Here is a 22,872-nt window from a genome sequence, read left to right as displayed (position 1 = left end):
GGCCTGCAGAGATTGAACAAAGAGCAACACTTCTAAACTGAAATAGGATAGATGTAGATGGAAGAGGTTAATGATGTGGTGGGAAATGGCAAATGGCATATCCCATCATGGGAAGTGTTCAGAGTGAGTTTTAATGGAACTTTGAGTAACAGATATAATGGCACAATACTATTTGGAAGGGTTTGCCTGGCACTTGATGGGAAGCTGGAATCTGTGTCCTTGCAGTTATATATTCACTGCTTGGTACTTCCCATGCCGTGCTGAGCTGAGTGAGAAACAATCAAAAAGTGTGTGCAGAAAGTACAAGTAACCACTGAAGTGTTTACAGAAATTCCATTCTGATGCAAAGAGGCAGAGAAACTCAGAAGGCAGAGGGTGACTGAGGGCACACTGAGCACACCCAGTGCCAGCCTGTGCTGACAGCCAGTGCAAAACCAGCTCCAACAACCCCCTCCCACAAACACCCCTGGGGCAACAGCTCTGCCCTGGGAGAGTGTCTGCAGGGCAAAGGAGGACACAAAGGCACAGGCTGGGATGCAGCACAATTTAATGAGTCAAAAGAGGGAAATGAGGGGGATCCAGGTGGAGGCCACAGTGCAGGGAGCAGCTTTAGCAGGGGAAGGACCTGGTGCCACAGAGGCCACTGCCCAAGCCTGAGAGGCCAAAGCCCCCGGAGCTGATGGGCACTCCCTGAGAGCTGAGGATGCTGCCAACAGCAGCAGAGGTGGAGGATCCCACGGCGGTGTTCTGTGGGAAGGAGCTGAGGATGGGGCCAGGCAGGGTCACCAGCACAGCAGGTGGCTGGATGGCCACATGGGAGTCCTGGCACTGCCTGACACAGGGCTCATTGCAGCTGTTGGCCAGCGGGGTGGGGCCGCAGGGCTGGCAGGGCCGGCACGGGGTGTAGCAGGACATGGCTTGGGGCTGGAGAGGCACCTGGCAGAGAGGAGAGAGGAGCAGATCATGAGGGGTGTTTGAAGAGTAACACCTCACCACACTATGCAGCTGACCTGTCAAGCCAAGATGGGAACAAGAGCTGGAGGTGTTATACTGATGCCCACAGGCTTCTCCTTCCATTTAGCCAACCAGTTCCCTGCCAAGAACAGCCAAGGCCAGGGTAATCCCACCAATCCCATCACTCACTTCAGTCAAGTCCCACACTCTCCCTATCACACTTTCTGTTCCTGTCCCTCTCCCATCATAAGCATCCCCATGAGCTGCCACAGAACAAAGGGGCAGGTATGTGCAGAGAACAGGAGCGGGGAGAATAGAAGAAGTGAGAGGAGGAAAGTCTTCAACCTTACCTTCTTCTCAGTGAGATGGAGGCAAGAGGACTGGATGGGAGAGTGAGGAGAAGCTCCTGCTTTTATACTGCTGCTGCACTGCCCCAGGCCTACAGTCACTGCACTAGGGCAGTAATTTTCTAACAGACTCAACGCCAAATCAAAAGATCTTCCCTACCACCACAAGCTGTGCTTTTGTTTCTGTCAACACTGTCATTTCATTTCCACATTTCTGACATTCCTGCTCTGCCTTGCATGATCCTTTCATGTGCCACAATGAGAAGATAGCCCAAGAAGAGTCATGGCAGTGAGTGCAGAAGTGCAGGAGGGGTTCTGTGCAGGCAGATGTTGGCTTGGGGCAGTGAAGCGCTGTTCATAATTGCAGTGGGTGAGCTCCAAGGCAAGGATTCCCTGAGAATACTCAACCCATACAAGCAGAGGGTGGAAGTGATGCACAGGCCTCATCTAGCTGGCCTGAGGCTTGTCTCATGCTGTGGTGGGAGTCTCTCCTGAGTGCTTTGCACAGTTAAATGTTTGCAGGAAACATCTCTCCATCATCTGGGACAAGCCCCTGGTTTGCAGGTGACTGATTCCCCTGGCATTAGTGCTTCATCATGCTTCCTTTGCCCTGACCCAAAGGCTGCTGCAGCCTGGAGCACAAATCAACACCATGGAGAAGCTGGAAACTTGCCCAGTCCCCAGTGAATGAGAGCTGGAAGTGCCACATGCCTGGGGATGCTGAGGGAGGGGATGTGCTCAGAAGGGCCCTGGGTGCAAACCCAGCTCTCAAACCACATCAAGCAGGGCTGCACTTCCCTGCCCTGCAGACATGGGGGCAGCTGGGCCGCGTCCCAGAAGGGCAAGGGAATGCCTTCAGTAGGCAAATCTCCAGGGAGAGACTCTCTCTGCCTGTCAGGAGTCACAGCCTAATTTTGGGTTGGCCGTGTGTCAGCCTTGTGATGTGCTGTGTGCGGGCCCATGACCCACACACAGCTGAATTCCCCTCCAGCAAGGGCAGCTCCATCCACACCTCAGGAACCCATCTCCAGTCACCATCCCCTTGTACAGAGCTGCAGGCAGCTCAAACAGACGTTGCCCTCAGCATCAATTTGCTGTCATCACTCCCACAGCTCTGGAGGCTTCCAGGACAATCAGCTTGTTTTGGAAAAGTGTCCTCAGCTAGTATGGGGAAAAGAGTGGGGCCAAAGTGTATGGTGACCTGAGGAAAATGGGAAGAACGAGGCATTTACTGAACCTGCACACACCCCTAGGAGAGTTAGAAGGGACCCAACTCCATGAGGCATATCAGGGAATTCTGGTGTTCAGGAGAGCAAAGTTACCTTCCCTCACAACTGCTGCTGGCATGTGGGCACTGCGGAAGGCTCAGGGAAAATTCCAACTCACATTTTCCCAGGCTGGAGACTTTCTCAGAGTTTAACAAGGGAAGGAAGAATGAATAACATAGATTAACACCAGGTGTTGTCCCAGAGCAGTGCGTGTGCTACGTGATGTTTTGATGGAGGCATGTTCTCAAGAGGTGTTGCCCTCTTGGACCAATGAGCCTTTTCTATTCTGTATTGCACGATCTATCCTGTATAAGTGCAGGGGGTTTCAATAAACTGCTTCTTTCTGCCTCGGGAGAAGTCATGGGTGTGTGTTGCTTCATTATTCACCATTCCCAATCTGATAGTGACAATGGCTCACTCCACCAGGCTGCCATGAAAGGGGACAGCCTTGCCAAACAAACTGGCACATGAGGAGCAGACAGGCTGGTGGGAGGGTATGTTCAGCTGTCTGCAAAGAGGGCACAAAACAACCCCAGATACATCCCCAGATATGTGTCAGCTGTCTGCACAGACCCTCCAGCACATGCAGCTCATCTTCTGCACTGATGTGTCACTGCCCAGAAAATCCTTGGGTCTTTCATCTCAATGCTTGAAAGAATCCTTGGAGGCCTACAGGTCACATCAAAAATGAGGAAATAAAAATGGCATTGCTGATGGAAACAAAAGCACAACCTGTGGCATTAGGGAGGGCATTTTGCGTGGGAGGTGAGTCTGTAGGAAAATTACTGTCCTTGTGCAGTGACTGTGAGCCTGGGGCAGTGCAGGAGCAGTATAAAAGCAGGACATTCTCCTCACTCTCTCATCCTCTCTTTTCAGCTCCATCTCACTGGGAACGAGGCGAGTTTTGAAGACTTTTCTCTTGTCCTCATCCTTATCCTCCTTTTCCTCCAATTGTGGATTGTCTCCACACATACCTCTCTGTCATATTCTGGGGCCCTGGGAAGGCATACACTGGGAGAGGAAAGGATGCAGACAGTGGGGAAAGGAAAAGGTTCAGGCTTGGCAGAGATGTCTCCAGAGCCGTGGGTTACGTGGGGTCCTTCCTGGGTCTGCAATTCCTGCTGCACTCTTTGGAAGGAAAGGAGATGCCTGTGTGCTCCTGGTGAAATCCTTTAGGGGTGAGGAAAAGGGTCTTGCCCATGTAGGGGGTGACATATTATATTTCACACATGGTTAATGCCTTGATTTTCTCTCTCCTCTCTGCCAGGTGCCTCTCCAGCCCAAGCCATGTCCTGCTACACCCCGTGCCGGCCCTGCCAGCCCTGCGGCCCCACCCCGCTGGCCAACAGCTGCAATGAGCCCTGTGTCAGGCAGTGCCAGGACTCCCATGTGGCCATCCAGCCACCTGCTGTGCTGGTGACCCTGCCTGGCCCCATCCTCAGCTCCTTCCCACAGAACACCGCCGTGGGATCCTCCACCTCTGCTGCTGTTGGCAGCATCCTCAGCTCTCAGGGAGTGCCCATCAGCTCTGGGGGCTTTGGCCTCTCAGGCTTGGGCAGTGGCCTCTGTGGCACCAGGTCCTTCCCCTGCTAAAGCTGCTCCCTGCACTGTGGCCTCCACCTGGATCCCCCTCATTTCCCTCTTTTGACTCATTAAATTGTGCTGCATCCCAGCCTGTGCCTTTGTGTCCTCCTTTGCCCTGCAGACACTCTCCCAGGGCAGAGCTGTTGCCCCAGGGGTGTTTGTGGGAGGGGGTTGTTGGGGCTGGTTTTGCACTGGCTGTCAGCACAGGCTGGCACTGGGTGTGCTCAGTGTGCCCTCAGTCACCCTCTGCCTTCTGAGTTTCTCTGCCTCTTTGGGTCAGCACAGAATTTCCTACATTGTCCAGGAACAAACATCCGCTCTGTTTGCACTTCTCTTCCTTTCTCAGCTCAGCACTGTACACAAGTACTCAGCAGTGAATGTGTTACTGAGCAGACAGAGGATCTGGATTCCCATCAGATTCCAGCACATCCCATCCCAACACAGGATGTTCTCAGGGAGGGACAGAGTGCATGGGGCTGCCTTCTCACAGACCCCTGTGGTCATGGGGCCATGGAATGGGTCTGGGTGGAAGAGACCATTAAGGTTTATCTAGTCCAACTCTGTTGCCATGTTCACTGATATCCTTCACTGGATCACATCAGGTTTGAGCAAACCTGACCTTGAACCCTTCCCAAGATGGGACACCCTATCATTCTCTAGGCAACATTTCCCAGAGTCTTATCACACTCAACACAGCAAAAATCTTCCTTTTGTCCCATCTGGATTTATCCTATTTCAGTTGAAAACTCTTGCTCCTTGTCCAGTTATTGCAGGCCTTGAGAAAACATCTTTCTCTACCTTTTTAATTCAACCCCTTTTCATACCAAAAGACTGCAATAGGGTTTCCCCAGAGCCTGCTCTTCTCCTGCCTCAAAAGGCTCAATTCCCTCCAGCCTTTCTCTGTAGAAGGGGCAATGCATCCCTGTGATCATTCTTGCAGCCCATGTCTGGAGCTGCTCTAACAGGTCCATGCCTCTGAGTTGAGGACTCCAGACTGGATTCAGGACTGCAGGTGAGGTCTAACCAGAGCCCTGGGTTGGTCTCTGCATCCCCCGTGGATCCCCAGGGGCTGCAGGGGCTCAGCTGCTCCACCATGGTCTCACACTGCAGGGGAATCTCCTCTCCAGCCCCTGGAGCACCTCCCGCCCCTCCTCTCCACTGACCTTGGGGTTACCGTGTTGTTTTCCCTCACATGTTCTCACATTCTCCTCTTCCCTGACTAGAAGCAAAACTGTGTGACTTTGTTTTGATTTTGTTCTTAAATACATCATCACAGAGGCATTACCAGCCCCTCGCATTGGCCCAGTGTTGGCCAGCAGCATGTCCACCTTCAGAGCCATCAGAGACTGACTCTGCTGGACATGGTGAAAGATTCCAGCAACTTCTTAACAGGAGACATCTTTGTGGCCCAACAGGTACCAAAAAACAGGCAGTGTAAAACCAGTTCATAGGGAAATTCAAGTCTGTTCTAGGGTAATTCTATTCAATGCAGCCCTGCCAAGAAGGACTGTGGGTGCCTGTGGGATGACAGACCTGCCATGAACCAGAGCTGTGCTCTGGCTGCCCAGAAAGCCAGCTGTGTCCTGGGCTGCATCCAAAGCAGCTGGGGCAGCAGGACAAGGGAGGGGATCCTGGCACAGCCAGGTGAGAACAGAGCCCACCTGCAGAGCCTCCAGCTCGGGGCTGCCAGCACAGGAAGGACCTGGAGCTGTGGGGCGAGTGCAGAGGAAGCCAAGATGATCAGAGGGATGGAGCAGCTCTGCTGAGAGGCTGGGCTGGGAGAGCTGGCATTGCTCAGCCTGGGGAGGAAAAGCTTTGAGGTGACACAATTGTGTCCTTGCAGCACCTGAAGGGAATTCACAGCCGAGATGGAGAGAGACTGTTTATTAAGAATATGTAGTGACAGGAGAAGGGGAATGGCTTCACACTGACAGAGAGCAGGTTTAGATTGTTTATCAAGAAGTAATCCTTTATTATAAGGGTGGGGAGGCCCCAGCACAGGGTGCCCAGAGCAGCTGTGGCTGCCCCTGGATCCCTGGCAGTGTCCCAGGCCAGGCTGGACAGGGTGGGAGCACCCAGGGATAGTGGGAGGTGTCCCTGCCATGGCAGGGGGTGGAACTGGATGTGCTTTAAGGTGCTTTCCAACACAAACCATTCTGGGATTTTATCATTCTTTTCAGATCCATTGAGACACAGAAACTCAGAAGGCAGAGGGTGACTGAGGGCACACTGAGCACACCCAGTGCCAGCCTGTGCTGACAGCCAGTGCAAAACCAGCCCCAACAACCCCCTCCCACAAACACCCCTGGGGCAACAGCTCTGCCCTGGGAGAGTGTCTGCAGGGCAAAGGAGGACACAAAGGCACAGGCTGGGATGCAGCACAATTTAATGAGTCAAAAGAGGGAAATGAGGGGGATCCAGGTGGAGGCCACAGTGCAGGGAGCAGCTTTAGCAGGGGAAGGACCTGGTGCCACAGAGGCCACTGCCCAAGCCTGAGAGGCCAAAGCCCCCAGAGCTGATGGGCACTCCCTGAGAGCTGAGGATGCTGCCAACAGCAGCAGAGGTGGAGGATCCCACGGCGGTGTTCTGTGGGAAGGAGCTGAGGATGGGGCCAGGCAGGGTCACCAGCACTGGTGAGGGTTCAATGATGACAGTGGAGTCCTGGCACTGCCTGACACAGGGCTCATTGCAGCTGTTGGCCAGCGGGGTGGGGCCGCAGGGCTGGCAGGGCCGGCACGGGGTGTAGCAGGACATGGCTTGGGCTGGAAAGGCACCTGGGAGACAGGGAAGAGAAAATCGAGGCATGATAGGAATTGGAAGTACAACCTGTCACCCCAGAATTAGTGAGATTCTTTCCCTCAGCCCCAGTGAGCCGCAGCAAAAATAATCAAGTCTGTGGAGGAGCCCATCTATCCCATAGCTCAGGAGACACATTATCCTATATCCATCCTTTTCCATGGAATACCTTCCCTCTGCCATGTTAAGCAGCCTCAAGACTCCCCATTCTGGGTTTTGGGAATGTGAGGAGAAGTTTCAAAAGGGGATTATGTGGGAAGAGTAAGAGGAGGAGGAGAATGAGCGGAGGACAAGAAACAGCTCCAAACTCACCTTGTTCCCAGTCAGATGGAGAAGAAGTGAGTGGATGAGTGAATGCTTAGAAGGGCCCATTTTTATACTGCTCCAACACTGCCCCAGGCCCACAGTCACTGCATGAGCACAGCAATTTTCCAACAGACTCACCTCTAAAGCAAAATATCTGACCTAATGCCCCAGGTGGTGTTTTAGCTTCCATCAATGCTGCCATTTCACTTCCTCATTTCTGACTCACCCTCTAGGTCACAGAGGCACTTTTCAAGTACCTGGACGAGGAGCCCAAGGGTTTCCTGCTCAGGTGCACATCAGTACAGTCAGAAGATGTGCTCCACTCCCTGGAGGGGCCTGTGCAGCTCTGGGGAGATCTGTTTGCAGGACAACATGCACATCTTCCCACCAAGGCAGTGGCTCCTGGGTACCTAAAGGCCACTGTGCCAGACTATGGAGCCCATCCCTCTCCCTCCCTGCTGCTTCCCTGCTCATGCCAGGGCATTGTCTCTACAGACAGGTGGCCTGCACTGCTGTTGGCAGATGCCTTCACTCAAGGAAATCTCCTGAGGAAAAATTGCCAGTTGGAAGTCATCCCTTCTTGTGACAGTCTCTGGGCTCCACAAGATGTATTGTCATTAGGCTTGCAGAAGAAAGTTGTTCTCTCAAATTCCTTGATTCCTCAATAAACCTCGGACCTCTACTCTCCTGATGGCACCATGAGCATTAGCAGCAGTTCTGGGCACTTCCAGCAGCAGAGTCAAAGAGCTGGACTCCTTTTGCAAACACAGTGAGAGTCCTGCAAGCCCCCTGGGCTGAGGGAGTGCTGACAGCCAGGTCATGGGGAGGGCAGTGGCCGTGGGGCTGCCTGGAGCTGTGCTCCAGAGCTCAGAGATGGTTTCACTGCACATGGTGGAGCTGCCCTGACAGCAGGGAATTCTGTGTGGGACATGGCCAGCACACAGGATGCCAAAAGATTGACAGTTGGCCAACCTAAAATTAGAGTGTGACTCCTCACAGGCAGGGAGAGTCTCTCCCTGGAGATTTGCCTACTGAAGGTGTTCCCTTCCCTCCTGCTCACGTCCCAGCTGCCCCCATGCCTGCAGGGCAGGGAAGTGCTGCACTCCTTGGTACACTCTGAGACCTGGTTTTGTACCCAGGGCCCTTCTGAGCACCCCAGGCATGTGGCACTGCAGAGTTTGAAGGATGTGAGATCACAGCAGAGTTCTGTGCCCAGTGATTCAAGAGTTCTTCCTTTTGCAGTGCAAGACTTACTTTTTGCCACCTTCTTGAAGGCAGAAAAACTTACATGGGCCAAATCCCCCAGCTGGTTTCCAGTGCTGACATGCTTTTTGTGGCAGCTGTGATTCCAAAGGGAGTTGAAAGTGACTTTTGGGTGACACCAGCCATCGCTCCTGCATGCACAGCATCGAATCAGACACACTTGTGTCAGGCTAAAACCTTTAAATGTTCCCACACTGATCCTGTTGCACTCTGGGGAAGTCTTCCCATTTCCTGACAACCTGAGGAGCATCAGGAACTCAGATTCCTGACAGCAATTCCTGCCAGTAAAGAACAAGTCCAAGAACCCCTGGAGCCCCTCTGCCAGGCATGTAACCAGGGAGCAGCCCTGTTGAATCCTGGAGTTTGCCAATTCTTCCCTTTAACTGAAGACCTTGTTGCCCTTGTTGTGCTTGATTCAGCTCCAGCTGGGCTTTGGCTTTCCTGAACCCAGCCTGGATACTCCAAGAGCCTGGCAAACATCTCCCCCAGGACATCAGGAGGAAGAGAGATGGAACACTGGCCCAGACCAGCCTGGAGCTGCTGCAGCTCTCTACCCTTGTAGAGAGAGGGAAGAAAGGGACATATCCCTAAGCAGGAGGAGCTTTTGGGGACTGTGGTGGCACGTGTTGCTGGGAGCAGAGCTGGGGCATTTCTGACACAGGCAGTAGTAAACAACTATAATTCACTGCCCCAAGCCAACATCTCCTGCCTGCATGGGACCACTCCAGCACCACTGGCCCAACTGACAGGATTCTGCCTGGGATGGTCTTTAGCTTCTTGCTCCAGCACATGAAAGGATCCTGCAATGCAGGGTGAGAACGTCAGAAATGAGGAAATGAAATAGCAAGGTAGATGGAAACATAACCTGAATCAGTGCCATCACACAGGATATTTTGTTTTCGAGGTGACTGTGTTGAAAATTACTGTCCTTGTGCAGGACTGTGGGCCTGGGGCAATGCAAGGGCTGTATAAAAGCAGGCTCTTCTCCTCACTCTCACATTCACTCTGCTCACCTCCATCTCCTTGGAACAAGGTGAGTTTGAAGCCCGTTCTCCATTTTCTTCTTCTTCTCTGGTATTTCTTAGCACATACCTGTGACTTTGTCCCATTTGAGATCTTGCAGATGCTTGTTGTGAGAGAATGAAAGGAGTGGGAGATGTGTGACTGCTGGGTCTTGGCAGAATCATTGCCCCAGTTTTGGGCTGGTTGGGGCTGGAGCTCTTGGTGGGGTTTGTGTGTGGGGAAGAGCCCAAGTGCCCCCACAAACAGAGCTCAGCTCTCATTGCCACTCATGCCTTGGCTCCCTCATGGTGAGCTCACAGCTGGATCCTCACCTGCTCCTTGTGATTTACTTCCCTCTCCTCTCTGCCAGGTGCCTCCCAGCCCAAGCCATGTCCTGCTACACCCCGTGCCGGCCCTGCCAGCCCTGCGGCCCCACCCCGCTGGCCAACAGCTGCAATGAGCCCTGTGTCAGGCAGTGCCAGGACTCCACTGTCATCATTGAACCCTCACCAGTGCTGGTGACCCTGCCTGGCCCCATCCTCAGCTCCTTCCCACAGAACACCGCCGTGGGATCCTCCACCTCTGCTGCTGTTGGCAGCATCCTCAGCTCTCAGGGAGTGCCCATCAGCTCTGGGGGCTTTGGCCTCTCAGGCTTGGGCAGTGGCCTCTGTGGCACCAGGTCCTTCCCCTGCTAAAGCTGCTCCCTGCACTGTGGCCTCCACCTGGATCCCCCTCATTTCCCTCTTTTGACTCATTAAATTGTGCTGCATCCCAGCCTGTGCCTTTGTGTCCTCCTTTGCCCTGCAGACACTCTCCCAGGGCAGAGCTGTTGCCCCAGGGGTGTTTGTGGGAGGGGGTTGTTGGGGCTGGTTTTGCACTGGCTATCAGCACAGGCTGGCACTGGGTGTGCTCAGTGTGCCCTCAGTCACCCTCTGCCTTCTGAGTTTCTGTGTCTCAATGGATCTGAAAAGAATGATAAAATCCCAGAATAGTTTGTGTTGGAAAGCACCTTAAAGCACATCCAGTTCCACCCCCTGCCATGGGCAGGGACACCTCCCACTATCCCAGGCTGCTCCCAGCCCTGTCCAGCCTGGCCTGGGACACTGCCAGGGATCCAGGGGCAGCCACAGCTGCTCTGGGCACCCTGTGCTGGGGCCTCCCCACCCTTATAATAAAGGATTACTTCTTGATAAACAATCTAAACCTGCTCTCTGTCAGTGTGAAGCCATTCCCCTTCTCCTGTCACTACATATTCTTAATAAACAGTCTCTCTCCATCTTGGCTGTGAATTCCCTTCAGGTGCTGCAAGGCCACAACTGTGTCACCTCAAAGCTTTTCCTCCCCAGCTGAGCAATGCCAGCTCTCCCAGCCCAGCCTCTCAGCAGAGCTGCTCCATCCCTCTGATCATCTTGGCTTCCTCTGCACTCGCCCCACAGCTCCAGGTCCTTCCTGTGCTGGCAGCCCCGAGCTGGAGGCTCTGCAGGTGGGCTCTGCTCTCACCTGGCTGTGCCAGGATCCCCTCCCTTGTCCTGCTGCCCCAGCTGCTTTGGATGCAGCCCAGGACACAGCTGGCTTTCTGGGCAGCCAGAGCACAGCTCTGGTTCATGGCAGGTCTGTCATCCCACAGGCACCCACAGTCCTTCTTGGCAGGGCTGCATTGAATAGAATTACCATAGAACAGGATTGAATTTCCCTACATTGTTCAGAGACAGCCCTGCACCTCTTTTGTCTTTATTCTTTAAGCTGAACATTTGGCACAGGCACTCAGCAGTGAATGTGTTTCTGAGAAGACAAAGGCACCAGCTTCCCATCAGAGTCCAGGAGCTCCCATGCTAACCAAATTCCCAAAAGGATTCCCAAAAGGAGGCACTGTGCAGTGGGCTGCCTTCTCACAGACCTGCATTCCCATGGAATCACAGCACGGGTTGGGTTGTTTGCCCACAGTATCAGATTTGTTACCAACTGTGCTACAACTCTATAGTCACACACATGGAAAAGACATTGATTATTTATGTCAGAGTTGTACAAGCCTGGGTGCTTGCTGGAATTCCCCAAATCAAATATACCCACATGACTTTTCATGCCATTGTTTGGACACAGAAATTTGGAGTTTGAATCATTCCAAGTACAGCCCCTGTACTGGGATTGGTTGCTGAGTTCCATACAAGTGACATAACCCCAGCTCAGTGCCATGGGGAAATGTCTTTACCTGGGAACAGGGACTTTTTGACCTGTAGGTGTGACTTTCAGTATTGCAATGAGCATAATTCAGCTATAGAGTAAATGAGCCTTGAATATTTTGCTAGATTAGCAATGGCACACATCAACTTGATTTACTGCATCCTTAAAAATAGTTTTTTTTCCAGGATGTCCTGGAGTAAGAGATGCTAACTGCAATCTGCTCCATGGCACACAACATCTTGATTTATTACTGTTGTGGTTTAGGGATGGTATTGTCAGGAAAATTAATCCACAATCACCAAAGGTTTATGTCCAAAGAGGAGACAGAGGAGTCCTTTTTGCTTTACTGGAATAAAGGGAGAGCCCATGGGGAATTCCCCTGGGATCTCTCAGATATTTGGAGGACACAGCCTCCTTTTTATCCCATTTTCCCAGCTGCATTTCCCTCTCTCTTTCCCCACTGGCAGAGGTACTTGAGAGGCACAGACTTCCCAGAACACCTGATACCTGAGATTCCCCTCTAATATATAACCCCCTCTTTTAATTTTTAATTCTTAGAGAATTCATGGTTTTTCCTCTTTGCTTCTTTAATCTCTCAATATCCAGTTTCATTTACCAGCAAACCTACAGTCTGTTTGAAAAGGCAAATATCTTTTTCCATTCACCAATCAGTGAAATCCTTCCCACTGTTTCTTTTATCTCTCAGTGCTGGTTTTATCCACCAGCAGACCCACAGCTGTTTGTAAAGACAAATCCAACATTCCTCTCAAAATCTTTTTATTACACTTTAACCTGAAAACTCAAGGTGTTTTTGAGGGGTTCGTTTCTCCCACTGGTTTATTTTCAGATTAGCACATCACCCTGTCAGAAGAGGGGTGACTGTCCCACTGTGCCCTGGCAGTGAGGGCTGTCAGCAGCAGCCTGGGCTGTGCCTGCAGGAGGGGAACCAGCACAGGGCTGGGAGCCACGATGCTGCTCTGCTCAGCACTGCTGCCATCCCCGTGCTGGGCTCAGGCTGAAATGCAAGAGCCACCAGGAGCAAGGGGAGAGATTTTGGTGTAAGGTGGCCAGCATGGTGAGGAGATCAGAGCACTTGGCTGGAGAGAATAGCTGAAGGGCCAGGCAGTGTAGGGAAGGTTCACTGCTGAGTGTGGGGAAGTGAATGCTTTAGGGGAGACCAAAAATCATCTTTCTCATTGTTATGATCATTGAAGAGAATTGGGCCATGCTCTCCAGCCCCAGTTCACTAGAGAAAATTAGAAAACAGAGTTACCTATGGTATGATTAAGAATATTTAAACTGAGCCTGTGTTAACACCCTGTGAACAGCCATGCCCCACAATCCCCTCCCACAACCAGCCCTGAGCAACACCTCTCTTTCTGGGCATGTTGGGAGAGGATCTGCAGGGGAATAAATGAGAGGGAAACATGGGCTGTGATGCAAAAGAACTTTAATGAGTCAAAACAGGAAAATTAGGGCAATCCAAACTCAGATGTCAGGAACAAACAACACTGTTGTTTTTCAAGGTGTGTTTTTCAAGCAGGTGTCCACACAGAGGGGGAGCCAGCAGGTTGTCCCCAGGATGGCTGTGTGGGGTTCACAGCCCAGGGGAGCACAAGGCAGCAGGGACACAGGAGGGAAAGGACAGAGGGGCAGAGGGCAGAGGGCAGAGGCAGGGATGGGCTGTGCTTGCCAGGAGCCCAGGCTGGCCCCATCCTGCTGCAGGAGCTGCTGGGGTTGCTCAGCCCCTGGGGAAGCAAAGAGCCGATGCTGCGTCCCCAGGGCGCTTCCATCCTGGCAGTCCCTGGCTTCCTTGCCCAGGGCCGTGGCCAGCAGCTTTAGCAGGGGAAGGACCTGGTGCCACAGAGGCCACTGCCCAAGCCTGAGAGGCCAAAGCCCCCAGAGCTGATGGGCACTCCCTGAGAGCTGAGGATGCTGCCAACAGCAGCAGAGGTGGAGGATCCCACGGCGGTGTTCTGTGGGAAGGAGCTGAGGATGGGGCCAGGCAGGGTCACCAGCACTGTTGAGGGTTCAATGATGACAGTGGAGTCCTGGCACTGCCTGACACAGGGCTCATTGCAGCTGTTGGCCAGCGGGGTGGGGCCGCAGGGCTGGCAGGGCCGGCACGGGGTGTAGCAGGACATGGCTTGGGCTGGAGAGGCACCTGGCAGAGAGGGAAGGGAAGCAGAGTTCAGCAAGGGCTATGTCAGAGCAATCTGTTGGCTTACCATGATGGAGATGGTGGGCCAAAGAGAAGGAGAAGACAGCAGGAGGCTGCTTGGAGAGGCCCCCAAGCATCTCCTAAAGAATGACCAAGCCCAGGGACTTGCACACCCAGGCCAGAACTCAGGAGACATCTCAGACAAAACCCAACTTCTCTCCATACTAAATTTTAGCCCTTTCCATCTTCCATAACAAGCAGCTCTCAGGAACCAACATGGGATTAAAGCAGAGAATGTGAACAGAAACCCCAAAAGAGGAAGAAAACAGAGGGCTTTGGACTCACCTTGATCCAAGGAGATGGAGGTGAGAGGAGTTAATGAGAGCAAGGAGAAGGTCCCCCTTTTATAGTGCTGCTGCACTGCCCCAGGCCCACAGGCTCTTCACAAGGACAGCAATTTTCCAACACATTCACCTCCAAAGCAAAATATCCTCCCTAACGCCACGTGTTGTGGTTTGATTTGCATCCAGGCTGTTTCATTTCCTCATTTCTGACGTGCCTGGTGTGTGTTGCAGCTCCTTTCATGTGTGCCAGGCGGCGGTCCCTGGGCTCAGAGCATGTCTGCAGGCACAGGATGAGCCCCTGTGCCCAGGGTTCCCTGCAGGCAGGGCATGCTGGCTCAGGGCTGTGCCTTGCCATTGTTGGCAGTGTTAGAAATGAGAAACAAAAGTCTCGACATTCAGCAAAATTTCAATTGCTTTATTTTATACAGACTGAGCAAGCAGCACTGGGGAGACAGAGAGGTCACAGCCCACTCCATGCTCCACTGAACTTGGTTTGCAGCTCATTTTTATATCATGGTTCCTTGTAGTAATCAATAATTGCTATTTTTTTGTTGTCATAATTCTGCCAGGTAAGCAGTGGTGGTCAGAAACATCCGTGGGACCTCTGTGTGATGTGAGATCTCTGGACAATTTGTCAAGTCTCATAGATAACCTGGTCTTGGTAGATAAAGAACAGCAGAAGTCAGGAAGTCTGGTCTTAGCAGATAGGTCACAATTGATTACACAAAGACAGGAAATCTGATTTTGCAGAATCTTTCAGGCCGTTGGAAAACCTTGTTTTACAAACTGGCATAAAATACAATTTACTTAGAAAACAAAATATTCATAACAGGGGGATTTAAACAGAATGGTTTTAATCATATATTTCCCTTTATCCAGGTCCATGTCTTATCTAAGTATTCTGTTTTATACAAACTCCAAAACTTCTATGGTTAACACAAATCTTTTATCAATTATCACAGCAGCTGCCTGTGCAGGGACAGCCCCAGCCCTGCCCTGCCTGCCCAGAGCAGCAGAGCACCCAAAGGCTCCTCTCCTGGCAGCACATCCTGCCTGCTGCTCTCTCCTCCCTCTCACCTCACTCCAGCCCCCACTGGACACTGCTTCTCCAGGGAAATGTTTCCTCTCCCTTCCTCCTGGTGGCTTCTGCTGATGCAGAATGCTTGCCAGGCTGTCAGGATTCCAGGGCTGGGGCTGGAAAGTCAAAGCCCAGCTGGAGCTGAATCAGGAGAGCTTGTGGTGGGAAACAAGATCTTGCACACAGGGCAACAGCAAAAGGGAGGCTTGAGCCAAGGCTGACTGGGGCAGCTTCACTGAGCCAGGGGTTACAGGAAAGGGGAAGGTTCTCCAAGGCTGCTGGGCCTTGGTTTTCACTGGCAACTTTTCCTGTAACAGGATCAACCTCCTGATATTCCTCAGAAAATCTGGATCAGGGAAAACCTCCCCAGAGCAGAGGAGGAGGATCAGCTGTGGGCCAATGTAAGTCTGTGACCTGGTGATGGACACACGAGTGTTGGTGTTAAAGAAAGCACCTCAGAGCTCCCTTTGGGAGGTGCTGGCAATCAGGGAATGCAGCTGAGGACAGAGAGAAGGAGATGGTCAGGGAGGATACGAGTAGCAATGTGCAGACTTCAAACATGCCAACTCTTCCACCCACTCAGGCATCTGGCAGGTCAGATGTGCCTTCACAGGAACCTGTGAAGAGCAAAGAGATCAGAAAAGCTGGCATCACCTCGTGCTTCAAAAGAACATGGAAAGTCAAGGCAAAACACAGGAAATAAATACACAGGAGGAGATGTTGGTGGAGGAACAGAATGGACACATGGACTCATCTTCCTGGTCAGAGGCACCTGGCTGTGGAGGGCAGCTCTCCTGGAGGCTCAGGAGCTGAAAGAAGGGTTTCAGAGAACACTGCCCACTGCTTTGGACACATCCTGGGGTCTAAAGCTCTCTGGCTTCTGCAGACATTGGACTTAAGCCCACCCCTTTCTGATTCTCCTCAGACTAAAAAACAACCCAGCAGCACTGGAGAGGGTGAAGAGAAACTTCCTCCATTTCCCCAACATGTGAAAGCTTTGGGGAAACTGCAGTGCCATGTGCTGGGGATGCTCAGGGAGGGGATGTGCTCAGAAACACCCTGGGTACAAAACCAAGCTCTCAAAATACACCAAGGAGTGCTGCACTTCCCTGCCCTGCAGACATGGGGGCAGCTGGGACACATCCCAGGGGAAGGGAATGCCTTCAGTAGGCAAATCTGCAGGGAGAGACTCTCCCTACCTGTGAGGAGTCACACTCTAATTTTGGGTTGTCCATGTGTCAGCCTTTTGCTGTGAGGCCAAGCCACAGTGTATGATGTCTGCAGGCCTGTCCAAGGCAGGGATGGATCCCCCTCCAGCTTCATCCTGGCCTTGGCAAAAGGGATGCTGGGCAGCTCACACGTGGCATATGTGTTCTCAGCACTGACAGCATGTATTGGAAAAGTGGCCTGTGCTTGTGTGTCATCCAGGTCACATCCACATTGTGCAGCCAAAGGGCATCATGGTGAGGAGAGAGGGAGGAACACGGAATGGTCCAGGCACCCAACACCTCCACAGATATTGAGGAGGAACCCAATGGCACAGGGCTCAGTTTGAGACTTGATTCCTGCCAATGATCAGAGAATTATTGAATCACAAAATCACAAGGATTGGCAAAGACCTCCAAGATCATTGAGTCCAACCATTACTCATGTGCTCCTGCAAGAAAAATCATTTGGCTTCTCATCCCTTAACATGAAAGGGATGTTCATGACCTAGTGGGGATGTCAGAAATGAGGAAATTAAATGACAGCATTAATGGAAAACAAAACACACCCCGTGGCATTAGGGAGGATATTTAGTTTGGACATGAGTCTGCAGGAAAATTGTTGCCCTGTGCAGTTACTGTGGGCCTGGGGCAGTGCAGAAGCAGTATAAAAGCAGCTCCTTCTCCTCACTCTCTCATCCACTCTTCCCATCTCCAGCTTCTAGGGAATAAGGTGAGTTTGGATCATTTCTCCTCCTCCTTGTCCTCCTCCAGATGCATTTCTAAGAACATTACTTGTCTTCAGCTGGGCACTGGGGCTCTTTGCCATGGGTGAGTGAAGGAGGGAGAAGGTGTGGCAGTGACACTGGGGCTTGGCTTGGGTGTCTCCTGAGCTGTGGTGAGGTGGGAATCTCTATGGATGTCACGATCCACTCAACCAGGGCGGGAGTCATGATGGTTCGTTCAACCCAGGGTGCAAAAGACAAAAGCAGGAGACTCAGGTTTTATTCAGCAGAAAGCAGCAATGCAGTTTATTGCATGTAAACAATTCAGTTTTGCGACAGAAGAGAGAGAGAGAGAAAAAGGTAAAGGAAATGAAGTAAAAGAGAGAGAGAGAGAGAGAGAAAGGATGGGATGTAACTACCAACAGAAGGGACACATCCTTGTGGTCGTCCGATAACAGAGGCATATTCAATCCGCTGGGGAGAAAGAGATCTCAGAGTCTCTTCAGGACAGTCACTTTTGTAGTCCTTCTTCAAAGCGAGTGACCTCTGGCCAAAAGGTGGGAGATTTATGGACTACGGTATGTGGAGATCATAGCTCAAAGAAACAGGTGCTGGTACAGGGCGCTACAAGCAGCACCCTGCTGAGAGCAGCCAGCCATGGCAGCACCAGGCACAGCTACAAACAGTCCTGGGCAAGCATCCACCTTGGCCAGGCCAGAACTCAGGTCCAGAGCGAGAGGTGGGGTCTGGGGTCTCAGTCTCTGATGATGGTCATGAGGTGGATGAGAGAAACTTTGCACCAACCCTTAGAATGGACTTTTAAACTATGTGGGGAACCTTTTGCACTGAGAGAAGCAGGGTCATCCTCATGGTGGAGTGAGAGACTGATCCTCACCCACTCCTTGTACTGTGTTTCCCTCTTCCCTCTCTGCCAGGTGCCTCTCCAGCCCCAAGCCATGTCCTGCTACACCCCGTGCCGGCCCTGCCAGCCCTGCGGCCCCACCCCGCTGGCCAACAGCTGCAATGAGCCCTGTGTCAGGCAGTGCCAGGACTCCCATGTGGCCATCCAGCCACCTGCTGTGCTGGTGACCCTGCCCGGCCCCATCCTCAGCTCCTTCCCACAGAACACTGCCGTGGGATCCTCCACCTCTGCTGCTGTTGGCAGCATCCTCAGCTCTCAGGGAGTGCCCATCAGCTCTGGGGGCTTTGGCCTCTCAGGCTTGGGCAGTGGCCTCTGTGGCACCAGGTCCTTCCCCTGCTAAAGCTGCTGGCCACGGCCCTGGGCAAGGAAGCCAGGGACTGCCAGGATGGAAGCGCCCTGGGGACGCAGCATCGGCTCTTTGCTTCCCCAGGGGCTGAGCAACCCCAGCAGCTCCTGCAGCAGGATGGGGCCAGCCTGGGCTCCTGGCAAGCACAGCCCATCCCTGCCTCTGCCCTCTGCCCTCTGCCCCTCTGTCCTTTCCCTCCTGTGTCCCTGCTGCCTTGTGCTCCCCTGGGCTATGAACCCCACACAGCCATCCTGGGGACAACCTGCTGGCCCTGCTCCCTCTGCACCAGGCAGAGGGACACCTGCTGGCATCTCTGCCACTGCCATGTGATGGAGATTCTCAGCTGACCCTGGAGCTCTCTGCACTGAGGCCTCCACTCACAGTGACTTTGTTCTCATCTTTTGACTCATTAAATTTCTGTTGCATCCCAGCCCACGCCTCTGTGTCATCCTTTCCCTGTTGTTGGTCTCCCAACATTCCCAGGGACAGTGGTGCTGCTCAAGGATGGTTCTGTGTGACAGATTTAGGAGAAGGTGTTTGAGTGTATTTTAAGATGGGAGAGTTGAATGTGCTTTATTTCAATATTGCTGCTTTCTCTCCTCCTCCATGTCTCCGTGTTATGACCCACTGCAGAAGGTGAGGGGTAACCCAGGTTCTTGTTAATACATCCCTTGGGAGAACCAACACTGTGGGTTGTTTGTAAGTACACACAGAGGGTTTATGGTGGAACAGTGGGGTTGCACAGGAAAACACATTTGTAGGCAATTTGGTTATTATTCTCTAAAGCAATACAACAACATGAAAGCATTACAAGATGAAAATGCAACCACATCACCCAGGAACATGCACAAGGCAAAAGAAAGGAGGAGAGATAAAGGGCAAGATTGTGAAGATCTCTCCAGCCATAGGCCCTGGGATGAGACTTGGCTGCTGGGCAGTCTTGCTCAAAGTGGTCATAGAGTGGAGCTGTCAGGTGGTGGGGAAAGACTCAAAGAAGCGATGGGGGAAGATCCCTGGGAAAATCCCCACAGCATAAAATCTACTTGGCTTATATTCACTCAGCTTCAGGAGGTTATGCCTAGGTTCATCCCCTGGAGGGGAGAGCTTCACTCTGCATCATGTAATGTTGTGCATCATGGGACACTTCAGGAGCCCTTGACACCTTCTAAGACAGCACAGCTGCCCAGCACAGCCAGCACAGCTGCTTTGCTTTTGGCCCAGTATGGCCCAGCAGCAGGGATGAACACTGTCAGGGCACACAGGAGTGTCCTGGTGCTTCCCTAGGGGAAGAGAGGGAGTCCCATAACCCCATGGGCTGTGCAAGGGAAGGCAGCTTAGTGTGGAAGCCAAGATTTAATTAGCATATGCAGTTTGATAACCAAGATCTCTTGGCAAGAGCAAACAGAGCTTTGAAGATTACAAGAAGATTGGATCGAGACTGGTGACAGGAAAGGAGATTGAACTAAGCAGAAATGCAAAGTCTGTCTGTGTGATGTTTAATAAATTAATGATGTAAATAATTCCTAGCCTTTCTGAAAATGGAATATAAGCATATGTAGCTCACAGTAAAATCTGGATTCTGATCATGAGTCAGTAGTCCCTGTCTCTCTCTCAATCACCCTTAGCTTAGAGTGACAAGAGGCACCAGCATCCACCTCCTACCTCATTCAAAGCCCATCATTCACTCTCTCTCTACCAGATCAGAGGTTGGCAATGACACATCCAGAGCTCACCTCCCCCAGTTCACCAAAGCACCCTGGTCTCCACAAATGGGGGAATGTTTTCACTCATTTTCCCTTAAGACTTCAGTGTCTCCCAGTCTGCAGATGGACAGAATGAACCAAACCTCTTCACTGACCCTGATGATTCCAAGAATGATTTTATCTCTCTGACCAAACCACACTGAGCAATCCCTGGGCCTAAGTTAAGTGCTCTCATCTCCTCACCATCCTGGCTGCACTGAGCTCACTCCCCTTGCTCCTGGTGGCTCTTGCATTTCAGCCTGTGCCCAGCACGGGGATGGCAGCAGTGCTGAGCAGAGCAGCATCGTGGCTCCCAGCCCTGTGCTGGTTCCCCTCCTGCAGGCACAGCCCAGGCTGCTACTGACAGCCCTCGGTGTCTGTGAGCATCAGTGACATGGGCAATGGCATTGGGGGCACCCTCAGAGCACTTGCTGCTGTGCTTTAGTGGCCCCGGGGTATTTTGTTAAGGTGATGATCTCAGAGGTCTTTTCCAAACTTAATGATTTGTGACTCCCAGCAATGACATGAAGCTGAGGGGAGCAAAGCTCTGCTGGATGGGAGGGTTTAAACGCACAGGGATCTTGGCAGAATTGAGGAATGGTCCCACATGGAACTCAAGAACTTCAGCAAAGCCAAGGGAAAGGTCCTGACACTGCTTTGGGACAATCTCAGAAATCAGTAGGGACTGTGGGATGATGGAAGGAGAGCTTGCCCTGCAGAGAAGGGCTGCAAAAATGGTCACAGCTGCACACCTGGATGCATCCCCCTGCTCTGAAGGGCAGCTGATGCAGGTGAGGTTTTTCAGTCAGGAGAGGAGCAGGATCTCAGGGACCTTATTGCAGCTTTCAGTACATCAAGGGATGGTGTAAGGAAGTTGGAGAGAGACATTATATCGAGTGATTGGACAAGGGGCAGGAGTTTTAAACTGGAATAGGCCAGCTGGAGCTGGCTGAGATACTGTCCATGGCAGAAGGGTTGGACTCAATGATCTTCAGCAATCTGGTCCAACAAAACCCATTCTGTGATTCCATGATAACAAGGATCTGTGAGAAGGCAGCACTGTGCACTCTGTGCTTCTCTTTGAGAAACCTTTCAGACCCATGGGATCTGCTGGAGTCAGATGGAATCCAGCTCTTCTGTCTGCTCAGTAACACATTCACTGCTGAGTACTTGTGTACAGTGCTGAGCTGAGAAAGGAAGAGAAGTGCAAACAGAGTGCATGTTTGTTCCTGGACAATGTAGGAAATTCTGTGCTGATCCAAAGAGGCAGAGAAACTCAGAAGGCAGAGGGTGACTGAGGGCACACTGAGCACACCCAGTGCCAGCCTGTGCTGACAGCCAGTGCAAAACCAGCCCCAACAACCCCCTCCCACAAACACCCCTGGGGCAACAGCTCTGCCCTGGGAGAGTGTCTGCAGGGCAAAGGAGGACACAAAGGCACAGGCTGGGATGCAGCACAATTTAATGAGTCAAAAGAGGGAAATGAGGGGGATCCAGGTGGAGGCCACAGTGCAGGGAGCAGCTTTAGCAGGGGAAGGACCTGGTGCCACAGAGGCCACTGCCCAAGCCTGAGAGGCCAAAGCCCCCAGAGCTGATGGGCACTCCCTGAGAGCTGAGGATGCTGCCAACAGCAGCAGAGGTGGAGGATCCCACGGCGGTGTTCTGTGGGAAGGAGCTGAGGATGGGGCCAGGCAGGGTCACCAGCACTGGTGAGGGTTCAATGATGACAGTGGAGTCCTGGCACTGCCTGACACAGGGCTCATTGCAGCTGTTGGCCAGCGGGGTGGGGCCGCAGGGCTGGCAGGGCCGGCACGGGGTGTAGCAGGACATGGCTTGGGGCTGGAGAGACACCTGGCAGAGAGGAGAGGAAAGTAAATCACAAGGAGCAGGTGAGGATCCAACTGTGAGCTCACCATGAGGGAGCCAAGGCATGAGTGGCAATGAGAGCTGAGCTCTGTTTGTGGGGGCACTTGGGCTCTTCCCCACACACAAACCTCACCAAGAGCTCCAGCCCCAACCAGCCCAAAACTGGGGCAATGCTTCTGCCAAGACCCAGCAGTCACACATCTCCCACTCCTTTCATCCTCTCAAAAAAAGCATCTGCAAGATCTGACATGGGACAAAGTCACAGGTATGTGCTAAGAAATGCCAGAGAAGAAGAAGAAAATGGAGAAGGGGCTTCAAACTCACCTTGTTCCAAGGAGATGGAGGTGAGCAGAGTGAATGTGAGAGTGAGGAGAAGAGCCTGCTTTTATACAGCCCTTGCATTGCCCCAGGCCCACAGTCCTGCACAAGGACAGCAATTTTCAACAGACTCATCTTCAAAGGAAATATCCCACGTAGTGGCAGCGATTCACATTTGGTTTCCACTACGCTGCCATTGCATTTCCTCATTTTTGACATTTCTGCCCTGCGTTGCAGGATCCTTTCATGTTCTGTGATGAGAAGTCAAAGCATATTCCTGGCACAGCCATGTCAGTGAGGGCACATGATCCAAGTGCTGGATGAAGGCAGGGAATGTAGATTTAGGGCAGTGAAAAGCAATTCTCTGCAATAGCCCTTGCAGGAAGAGGCCCTGTCTTGCACTGCACGTGTCACAGGGCATCCAAATAATCTGTATTTAATGGACATTTCACTTGCTTCCCTCT

General features: G+C 52.3%; 2 protein-coding genes across 2 annotated transcripts in view; one reads left to right on the top strand and one right to left on the bottom strand.

Moving 5' to 3' along the window:
* LOC130263884 (feather keratin 1-like) overlaps window positions 1-18,683 on the top strand; it is a 29,845-nt gene extending 11,162 nt beyond the window's left edge. The window contains exons 2-3 of the mRNA XM_056511751.1: window positions 17,085-17,222; window positions 18,150-18,683. Coding sequence (XP_056367726.1) covers window positions 17,085-17,222; window positions 18,150-18,476 — 465 coding nt within the window. The 3' untranslated portion in view covers window positions 18,477-18,683. The remainder of the gene's footprint in view (window positions 1-17,084; window positions 17,223-18,149) is intronic.
* Window positions 18,684-21,748: 3,065 nt separating this feature from the next.
* Window positions 21,749-22,492, bottom strand: LOC130263858 (feather keratin 1-like). The gene is made up of 2 exons (XM_056511726.1): window positions 22,415-22,492; window positions 21,749-22,075 (listed from the first exon to the last, which is right to left on the bottom strand). Exons 1-2 carry the CDS (start codon window positions 22,490-22,492, stop codon window positions 21,749-21,751), a joined length of 405 nt encoding a protein of 134 aa, XP_056367701.1.
* Between the last annotated feature and the right edge of the window lie 380 nt (window positions 22,493-22,872).

The sequence above is a fragment of the Oenanthe melanoleuca genome, chromosome 27 (genome assembly GCF_029582105.1).
Source record: "Oenanthe melanoleuca isolate GR-GAL-2019-014 chromosome 27, OMel1.0, whole genome shotgun sequence".
In the NCBI taxonomy this organism is placed as follows: domain Eukaryota; kingdom Metazoa; phylum Chordata; class Aves; order Passeriformes; family Muscicapidae; genus Oenanthe; species Oenanthe melanoleuca.
This window is presented reverse-complemented; position numbering and strand designations above follow the sequence as displayed.

Excerpts from the sequence above, each read along its gene's own strand:
- LOC130263858 (XM_056511726.1), bottom strand. The coding sequence starts at position 22,492 with ATGCAAGGGCTGTATAAAAGCAGGCTCTTCTCCTCACTCTCACATTCA. Across the intron at positions 22,076-22,414 it reads CTCCATCTCCTTGGAACAAG|GTGTCTCTCCAGCCCCAAGC; the intron begins GTGAGTTTGAAG and ends CCTCTCTGCCAG.